Source organism: Juglans microcarpa x Juglans regia, chromosome 8D (genome assembly GCF_004785595.1).
Source record: "Juglans microcarpa x Juglans regia isolate MS1-56 chromosome 8D, Jm3101_v1.0, whole genome shotgun sequence".
Lineage (NCBI taxonomy): Eukaryota > Viridiplantae > Streptophyta > Magnoliopsida > Fagales > Juglandaceae > Juglans > Juglans microcarpa x Juglans regia.
The window spans coordinates 20,883,880-20,894,481 of record NC_054608.1 but is presented as its reverse complement, the minus strand read 5'-3'; the positions used below and the strand labels follow the sequence as shown (position 1 = coordinate 20,894,481).

At 35.3% G+C, this 10,602-nt stretch overlaps 1 protein-coding gene across 1 annotated transcript; it reads right to left on the bottom strand.

Moving 5' to 3' along the window:
* Window positions 1–4,351: 4,351 nt before the first annotated feature.
* Window positions 4,352–6,484, bottom strand: LOC121243596 (GDSL esterase/lipase At1g29670-like). The gene is made up of 5 exons (XM_041141728.1): window positions 6,045–6,484; window positions 5,514–5,638; window positions 5,110–5,358; window positions 4,746–4,992; window positions 4,352–4,614 (listed from the first exon to the last, which is right to left on the bottom strand). The coding sequence occupies exons 1-5, from the start codon at window positions 6,301–6,303 to the stop codon at window positions 4,385–4,387; spliced, it is 1,110 nt and encodes a 369-aa protein (XP_040997662.1). The 5' UTR covers window positions 6,304–6,484; the 3' UTR covers window positions 4,352–4,384.
* Window positions 6,485–10,602: the final 4,118 nt, after the last annotated feature.

The window sequence follows — 10,602 nt, the reverse complement described above, 5'->3', positions numbered from 1 at the left end:
CTTAATACCTTTCTTTTACCAGATTGACATTATGTTCCACAAACATTAAAAAATCTAACATTTTTATGAATTTATATTAGTAGACACCAACTCAATTATTCTATCTAAAATTTCTTATTCTCTTCAAACTCAACCTTCTCTACATGCATCTCCAATTATTGTTTTTCATAAAGTTACCATTAAACGGCTTCTCACTTTGGAACAATGGAGAAAAAATCCTTATTTGACAAGAAAGTTTTCTCATCCTTATGATCCGTCGCATTATGAGTATTATGATTACCAGTAGACATTGACAAAAATGTTCTTAAAACAAAATAAAAATTTGCGTCATTCGTGGTTCCTTCATTTTGACAAATTACAAGAAATCAACACACTCCCAAAATGGTTTTAACTATGATGGGACTATTATGGACCTGAACATCTTCTCCTTCCTCTCCCACTCCAAGAAAGTCTTCAGATTTTTACTTCACAAGATAACAGCCCACCATTATTAAGCCATTGTTCACTACTTCTTCTTTTCTTCTTCAAAACAAAACTAAATTGGATTATGAAATGGAAATATGTTATTAAACATCATCTCTCTCTCAAAACCATTATGTTTTTAGCCTTTCAAATTTCTGTCAAATAGTGGGAGAAATACAATTATGATCATGTCTTAAAAATGTTTTTAAAAATTACCAAAAGTCTAGAGTTCTAGTCCAACGGAGCAGATTTCAGGCACAATTAACATCTATTACCAACAAGAAAGACTTGAAAAAAATTAGCCGAAGTGATGTCACAAGTTTCAGATAGCGATGATGAAGAAGAAGCATAGCATCTAGCCAGATTATCTCCATTACAGCAACCTGCATTATCCCGGTCCATCAAGCCTCTCCTTCTCTACAGGCCTCTCATTTTCAAGGTAACTTAGCTGCCTTTCCTTCTCAAGATTACTCACCCTATCATCCAGTACATCTAATGGATTTTCAAAACCCGTTCGATTTGTAATTAGCAAATTATGACCTCCAGATTATGTGATTTCAGAAGATTACTACTTTCTCAATTAGTTAGCATGACAGATAGAAGTTGTCAGAAATATTATCTCCTCAAAAGAATGAAGACAAAGAACTTCGTCTATATTATTCATGTCAAATTATTGTCGCTGCCCAAAATTATCCAGGAAAACGAAAAATGACTTTGTATATATTATTCTAGATCACGTGTTGATATTGTTCATGTATTATTAGAATTACTGTTCTGTACTATTCTAGTGTTGGTTGATACTGTTCATGTATTATTAGGATTATGGTTTTGTACTGTTCTAGTTTCTATATAAAAGATTCCGTAAAGAAAGAAGGGCATTTAGAAACTCTCATCGAAAGCCGCTTCTTCTCTTGTCCAAATCTCTGGTCTTCCTCACTCAAGTCATCCTCACTCTCTAAAATCTATCATTTGTAAACCTTTATTTCTTCATATATCCTGCTTCCAACTCTTCTGAGAATCAGTCTACTTGTAAGTATTATGTCTTTAATAAAGTTAATTTTGTATATCTTTTCTATATTATTTACTTTCTCATGCATGTGGTCGGTTATATTACCTGTTTTACCTGCTTTCATGCATATGACTGGTTATACTACCTATTATTATCATTAAATAATTATTAGTATCTATTTATTACCTGGGATTTACGCCTTTGATATCAGAGCTATTAGTGATTATATTGTTATATTATTATATTTTATTGTTATATTGTTATTTTACTTTCATTAACTTAATATTATATATATTTATATATATCAAAGTGTATTATTATACTTATACCATATTATATATGTAAATATTTAACTTAATATATAAGGATAAATAATAACATTTAATTACTTATTATTCATATTCATGTTTAAGAGTATGCTTATGTACCTCGGAAGACCTGCCCATACATATATATATATATATATCTTAATATATATATTTCGCTTCAGTTTGGTTCAAATTGGTGTTCAAAACATATAGAATAATTGGGATTGAACTGATATTTTAAGAATCAAAACCGACTGAACTAGTTGAGAACCAAACCGAACCAGCTAGTTCAGTTCGGTCTTATCGGTGTGATTTGAATTTAGACTATTTGGTTGGATTAGCTAAATTTTCTGACCCAAATGAAAAACATTGTATAAAAAGTGTATACAAATGTATTATGTACTTATCAAATCCTTGAGATATATATATATACACACACACACACACACACATATCAAAGTGTATTATTATACTAATACCATATTATATATGTAAGTATGTAACTTAATATATAAGGATAAATAATAACATATTAATTATGTATTATTCATATTCATGTTTAAAAGCACGTTTATATCAAGAAAATATAAATATTAAGATTAAAATTTCATGTTATACTAATTTTATAATATCTTAATATATAAGATATATATCTTAATATATATATATATATATATATATATATATAAATATATATCAGTTTGGTTCAAATTGGTGTTCAAAACACAAAAATTAATGGGACTGAACCAATTTTCTAAGAACCTAAACCAACCGAACCAGTTGAGAACCAAACCGAACCAGATGTGGTTTGGTCTGTTTTTTCCCTTTTGTTTTTTACAACCGTACCCACTATATAATTGTCCTTATTATACGCATTTAATTCACACTTGTATGAGAATTAAAAAGAGCAATGCTACGTATAATCCCTATTTTGGAGACTGCAATGTAAGGCTAAGCAATTTTTTTTAAATTTTTTTTAAAATTACAGAAATATCACTCTTAAAATGATATTTTTTCTCCTTTAATAAAGTGCCTGCACATACAATCTCCAAGTGGGGACTGCAAATAGAATTTCTCAATTAAAAATAGTACCCATTCCATGTAGTGTAAAATATATATTTTACAGTTTGTGCTTAAAGTAATTAGATTGATTATAAAAGCATCCAATATTTATATATATATATATATATATGTATGTATGTATGTATATATATTACACTGCGAATGAAATACTATCCCATCTCAAGTGGAATGTGAACATTCTTGTCCGAAGCATGAGAATCTACAACAAACTCCACCTCTTAATTAATTGTCAAGCAATGCTCACCAATCCGACATGCATAGTCGATGTACCTTGGACATGGAGGGAAACACACACCAAAGGCACCCTTTCCTCGTTTTTACATACTTCATTTGTCAATATGATCTTGTTCTCTGCTGCGAACTGGGATCGCTCGCCAGCTAGGTCAGATTGGATAGGAAATTAAGGTTATTCATGCCTCAGAAGAGAGAGATGCGATTGAGTGCGCTAGTCGGTCTTAAGACTTGTGAAATATATACATTTTGTAGGGCATAGAGATATATATATTCGATCTAGATTCTTCACGTACATTATAATTACGATGTTCAACCATTGTGAAACGTAGGAATTGGCAGAACCAACATAAATGATCTTAAATGTTACTTGCTGCAGCTTGTTTTATTTGACAGCTATGATATTTTATGAAATATTATCTCTAATAAGACAGTACTCATATCTGGCCTATTGCCTCGTTTGAATTTAAAACTCATCTCAATTCATGTCAACTCATCTCGTGATCTCATCATTACAATTTTCTTAAATTTCTACACAAAATATAATAAACAATTCAACTTTTATTTTACTATTCATAAACAATCTCAACTCATTTCTAAATCCAAACCACTCATATATCTACAATCTCAATTACCCGATAATTTGGGTCGATAAACCTGAATTAATGTCCTGAAGTTGATCGAACAATTTTGAAAAATTCCATACACAACACGATCGTGAGCAATAATAGGTACAGATATATTTTTATCTCAATAACCTGAACTTAAAATACAAAAATTCATGTTGTTATAAAGTGGAGTCAACCATTTAAAAGAAGACACATGTAAAATTTAAAAAAAAAAAAAAGGACCTTGCAGCCAATATTAGGATGACAAGTATACCAGATTTATCGAGGGGGGCATTTTCTGTTCTCATATGCTCCTACACCTGTATATAAGCATGAGTTGGTGGCAAAGGGAATACTACTACAATTTTCTAAATTTCACGGAAGAGAACAGAGAGATCGACAGAGTTTTTCTGAGAGCTTTGTAAAAGAGAGGCTGAGTGTGTGTGATCTTGTATCTCAAAAAGGCTGTGGTTATTGATCATTAATGATAAAATCTCTATATATGCTGTGGATGTAGATCCAAGGATCAAACCACGTAATTCTTGTGTTTTTCATTTGTTTACTGCATTCTATTAACAAGCTTTAAACAAGTTCTTGGCATAATAAGTTTCTGATCTTGGCACTACAAAGCAAGACAGAATTACAACACCTGTATATAGAAAGAAAAATGTAGAGCTCTATGCCTAAAGCTCAATTGGGTGACTACCATGACCATGATGATCTCGATGAAGATCAGTCTTAGATGGGAACAAAACATTGTATGATAATCGGGCAGTAATTCGATTTACAGCTTCGGTAGGATGAAAAGCGTCCCAAAACACGTATTCAGACCGATTCTGGCAAGGAGTTTTGAAAGGAATGCATTGTCCAGAACTTCCTACTTGACAACACCCAGCATCTAAAACCTTGAAACCTGAAATATACACCAAAATAGCATAGCATAGCACACATTATTATGTCAGAAAAGGATATTGATTGCCAAAAAAGGAGAAAGGAAACCAAGTAATAAATTAAGTAGTCATGAGTGCATGCATGGAACCCTACCATAAGATAATGCCTCAGCAGCGTGCGCCATCCCATCCACATATACAAAATCTGCATCAGTTTTGGTTTTATTCAGACGATTGACAATTAATTTCAGATTCTGATTAAAGATTTGGGCTGCATTGTTCATTGCATCTACGCACGTCGAGCCATTTGTGGCGCCATGCAAAGATAAGGAGTTCGGAGCACAGCCAATGAGTCCAACTCCGAACAATGCAATCTTCCTTGCTCCATAACTGTACAAAGTCTAGAACAAAGACGGGGATTGAGGGAGGGAAATGTCTCAGTGATAATCACATGGACGTGAAAAAGATAGATTAAAGCCATGCATGCACAGCAGTAGTACTACTACGCACGTACAAACCTTTAATTGTTTAAAATATTGTACTGCAAGAACTTTTGCGTATTGCTCTGGAGTATATCGGCGGCTTGTCGGATAATATTTGGTCTCGAAGTAGTTGTTAATGAAATCATTACTCCCCATCCCAACTGAATATAAACACTTGTTTAGGTATTTTGCAGCTGCTGACCGATTAGTTCCTAATATTTTAGCAATGCGTGAGATGGTAATTTGGTGGTTCTTCAACTGTCCATCCATGCTTATATGAACACCCTGCATGCATACAAGGAGAAATTATACATACGTATGCATGATGTGCATGAAGCATCATGAATTCTAACGTATGCAGAACTGGATCGTCATCCATATATGGATCCTGAAAAGTTTACGAACACATGCAAATATTGAAAAGTTAGTGGATTTATTACCATGTGTCGCCCAGTTTCATTAAGAATCCCGGCAGAGCCAGATGCATAATTCACCCCACTAAGGATCTTTCGTCCCTTAGCAGTTGCAAAGGGTGGAATATAGTTATTGAATCCCAAAAGTTCAGCTGTTGTGAGAAAATACATAGAAAAAAAATATCAATACATATATTTTGAAAAACGAGGCATAAATTTAAAGAAAGCGAGCGCAATTATCATGCATTGAAACACTTTTGGCAACAAATAAAAACATGGATTATAAATACATAATGATTAGTTTGGATTCAGAGATGAGATGTGATTATTTTAAATGAAAAATAAAGTTTAAAAAAATATTATTTTTTAATATTATTATTATTTTGATATTTGAAAAAGTTGAATTGAAATTTAAAAAAATTGAATTGTTTATTATATTTTGTGTAGAAATTTAAAAAAGTTGTAATGATAAGATGATACACTTTCAGAGCCTAAATGAACCTAAACAAAAGAAACAAAGAGAGTTACGAATAGATGCTGAGAGAAAGGGGGTAAAACCTATTATATCAACGGTGGTTCGGCCATTGCAGAACCTTCCAGTTGGTCCACTAGGAAAGTCAATGCCATACGGTCGGTGATTAACTTTAGCTGTTGTTGAAAGGAAGTTATTATTGCCATTATCTGCAAGTGAGTCTCCAAAAATGAAATAACAAGGTACTTGTTGTAGTACTTTCCCATCGCCAGCTTGAAGTTGCATGCAACATATAAAGACCACAACCCAGAAAGGAAACAGAACTAACGCCGCCCCTTTTCTCATCTTGCCGGCCCGCAGTTGTGAGAGGAAACAAAAAGGAAGATTAGAAGAAAGATCAGAAAAATGCAAAAGCTGATCTGCAGGCAGGTTGAGGAACAAGAGTGGTTAAGAATGTCAGAATGTGACAAGAAAAGGCTAGGGCCGGCGAGAAAAGTGCAAGACAAGTTGGATTAATGAACAGAAATTGACCCGAAGGGAATTGATTATATATAGGGATTAATTAAGGAAATGATGGAGTTGCTATTCAGGGAATATTCTCGAAAGTTGCAAAGTATTACGGCAGGATAGTTAGCGGATATATATGATTTGAACAGGCCTGCCAATGGATGCATGGATATGATTTGAACATGAACCCGTTCTTGCATATGTATGGTTGTTAATTACTTTATTACTCCACAAATTAGGGACAACCTAGTTATTCTATTCTCTTACTCCCCAGTAATTCAGCACCTCCTTGGTAATGTTTTGATCCATAACTCGAGAAATATTTTCTCAATGATCAACTGACGTCACTTCCTAATTAATTTGTATTCCCATTACTAAAGAAATAGGGTAATGTTTCGTACGAAACCTTTGATGAACCGATGAAGTTTGACCATAAGTGTAAATGTATTTTTTTTTAAAAAAAATTTCTTTTATTTCAATCATTTTTTATATATTTTTAAATATTTTTAAAAAATAAAAAAAAATACCAATTCACTTATAATAGTCGCTTCATTAATCTTTAAATAAAAAATAATAATAATAAAAAATTCAATCGATCATTTTTATTAGTCACTTTTATCGATTCAAGTAGTTTTTTTCAAATAAATAAGAATAAGATTGTCCATTCATTTCCTTTTGTTTGAAGAATTATTTTTAATGATTTTAATTCTAAAGTTTGTTTCTTGAACCAATCATGCACATTCATTATCTTTACAATTAGTCTCCTTTTTTGAGGGACGGTCCGACCGTCCTCCAAAGCCTGCGAGGGTGGTGTTTTCCTCCCTAACGTACAGCCTTATAATATATATATATATATATATATATATATATATATATATATATATAGGGTGGGTGATTTACCACCTCCAAAAAACTTTAAAAAAAAAATTTAAAGACTTTATAAGTTTGAAATTTGGTTTTTTAAATCAATCACATTCATTACCTTTATAGATTAATAGTCATTCCTCTCTCTCTCTCTCCTTTTTTTTTTTTCTAAAGAAAAGAAATAGGTATTTCTCATATAACTATTCCTCATTAAAAACCCTAGCCAAACTTTATATATATATATATATATATATATATATATATATATTTGATAGCTATTTCTTAGAAATATATAGGTATTGTCCATGCTCTTTACCCTATAATTATACATATATATAGGTGTAAAGGATGTGTCCTACCACTGGTTGTGATCGCTCACTTGCAAATCGTTGAGTGGGCGGCACGGTGTGCCTGTGACCTCTTCGATACTTAAGTCCGCAATGAGAAGTAATAATTTGATAATGCATAAAATTAGAGAGATCAAAAGTTACATGTTGCTTATATATATAGGCATAGAGAATATAGGATGAGTAGCATAAACTGATTAACTTTGAACTATATTCACCCATTATAAGATTTATCCCTAATGTATCGGAATCACCTAATCACACATGGTCTCTATCCATAACTTAAGATTTATCCCTTCCTAATAGGTCGGCGACTAGGTGTTCATTAAGTCACATGACTCCTTTGAGCCCTTTATGGGTGATGGGCCTTGGGCCCCCAGTTTGGGCCAAACCAATATTAACTCCTCCAGTTATCTCACTAATTCATCTTGCATGTAAGCGTGGGGAATTAATAATAAAGGAATTATAAATATCTTGCTTCACTCAGTTGAGGACGCTTGAGACCCTAGACCACTCTACTAGAGATTTGGGACAACCTATGGGCTACCTTACTGGCCCATTTATTATTTTACTTGTCGTTTCAACTTATCAAGAGGCGAGAATTTTAAACTTGAGGGAACATGGCGACGGTTACATACGATACCTAGTAACCGTTGCCATGTTCCTCAATCACTTCGCTTAGTCAGGTAATGATGATTTACATTTATTTCCTTCATTTCACTACTCGTTCTTATTCTTTATCTTCCTTCCAATTTCTTCCATTCTTCTTTACGTTCTTGAAACTCCATTGTCTTGACTTCTTTACCTGCGACCCCAATCTTCCCCATTTTCCCTTTCCTTTTGCTTCTTTTCTACCCTCATGGCCCAACAAAATACATCCTGAACCCTTGCTATCCCAGAATCTTCTTCCGCTAAAGACGTTCTGTACTTCGAAGGTTTCGAGTGGAGCATCATCCTCACTGCCAGAGACTTGTCGAATCTGCGCAACATCTACGGGATCCCAGACTCCATACTCCTGGAACTCCCTCGCCGCAAATGCGTCAACGAAGAAGGGTTCCTCGAGAAGGTTGCCCTTCCCGTCTGTGCCCTAACCCACGGTTTGCGATTTCCTTTCTGTCATCCAATACACGATGTTCTTGATCTTCTTAGGCTAGCCCCTGCGCAGCTTCATTCTCGTCCGTGATGGGGTCTTCTTTGTTCTTGTATTGTGTTTCGCTTGGTTTTGGAACATACTAGGGAAGAATACCCAGATTTAACTATCCAATGGTTCTTGGCATTTTATTCTTTGAGAAGCTCTCTAGGTAACATTTGCAGCTTTCGGATTAGGAAATAGCAGTTGGCTCATTTTGAAAGTTGTCGCTCAAACGCCAAACAGAACGTTTTTCTTGGTCTTAGGCACCGGTGGAGAATTTTCCAACTCAGAGGCTATGCGTCGGGAATTTCCAATTAGGGCTACCTGGGGTAAAATTCCTAACGACAAAGGCCTAATGGAATCTTTGGAACCCTTATCTGAATGGGAACAATCCCATGTCAACATGGTCGCCACCTGGGCGAATAAACATGAAGAAACCCTTTGGACTGAGTATCTCTTGACGCCTGCAAATATTGGCAGTTTCTTGGTGATGCTTGACTACTCAAAGGTCAATAGTCGCCTTTTCCAAAGCAAGGTCATGGCGCCATCTCTCCCCACAAAGTCTGCCTCAAAGTCTACTCCAAAGGCTTTGAGGAAACATTCCTGCCAGCCTATTTCGGATACACCTTCTGTCGTAGAAAATAGGGGGGCTGCATGCACAGACAACGGTGCCTCCCTCGTGTCTAACCGACCTCAAGGTACTTCTCTTTCTGCCCCCCATTGCTCACCTACACGCACGCCTTCTCCAGGTCTTGATAACGTCAAGGGTTTGATAGATCAAGCCCTTTCTGACTTGGCGACTGCGTTTGACTTTGATCTTTCCTCCCAACAGTTTTATTCATAGTCTAGCCCCACCTTCAAATTCCCTACATTTAGAGCCTCTGATTTGCCTAGGGAAGGCGATGAGGTCAACATTGATATAAATGTCGCCTTCTCATTGAGTCTTGCCGACCAGGTGACCCTTGAGGGAAGTCAGGGTAATGGAGATGGTGCCCTAGGTGACCATGGATTCCAGGGCGGCGAGAAGAGCAGCGCGTTCTTGTTTGTGAAGAAGTGGAGGAAAAAAGTGAAGGCAAAGGTTCAACACCACACTCTTTGCCTACTACTATCTCGGGAGGAGAGACCCCTCCATTTGACTTGGGGGTTGGTGACGACCACGTTTCTATTCCCTCTTCCTCTCCTTCCTCTTTTGGAGATGACGTCAGGTCTTCTCCCTTAGAGGAAGGTGTTCCTTTGGGTGGTCTCGCGAGTGAGGACATCAATCATGGGGAGGTTGAACTTGTTTATACCCACAATGTTTTCCCGATGAGAGATTTAGCTAAGGCCCCTAAGGTTGGAGTAGACTCACAGGGGGTGCCTCCTTAGGCTTTCCCCCTTGGTGCTTACTATAGGTCTAATGTGAGGCACGATGTGTGACGCCTCGACTCCCACGTACAAAAATACGGGAATCGTGACGTCAGGATGATGACAACACGGTCACGCATCCCAACGAAATGTGCTCAAGTGTGTGCAACATACAAAGGTGCACAGTAAAAATCACAGCGGATAATATAAACAAGTCAACTAAATACCAGAAATTTAAATACAAATATTCAAAATAAATTATCTTTAAAAAGTTATACAGTCATACCAAATATATTACAAAGGTAAATACATAAATAATTGATAAAACAAATCTTGATATACGGGAGCGATCTTAGATGACTCCTCCAACGGAGCCAAGCTAAGTCTCGTCATCTACATCTGCATCAAAAGCTGCAATACTATAAAATGGTACCACAGGTAAGTAATAAT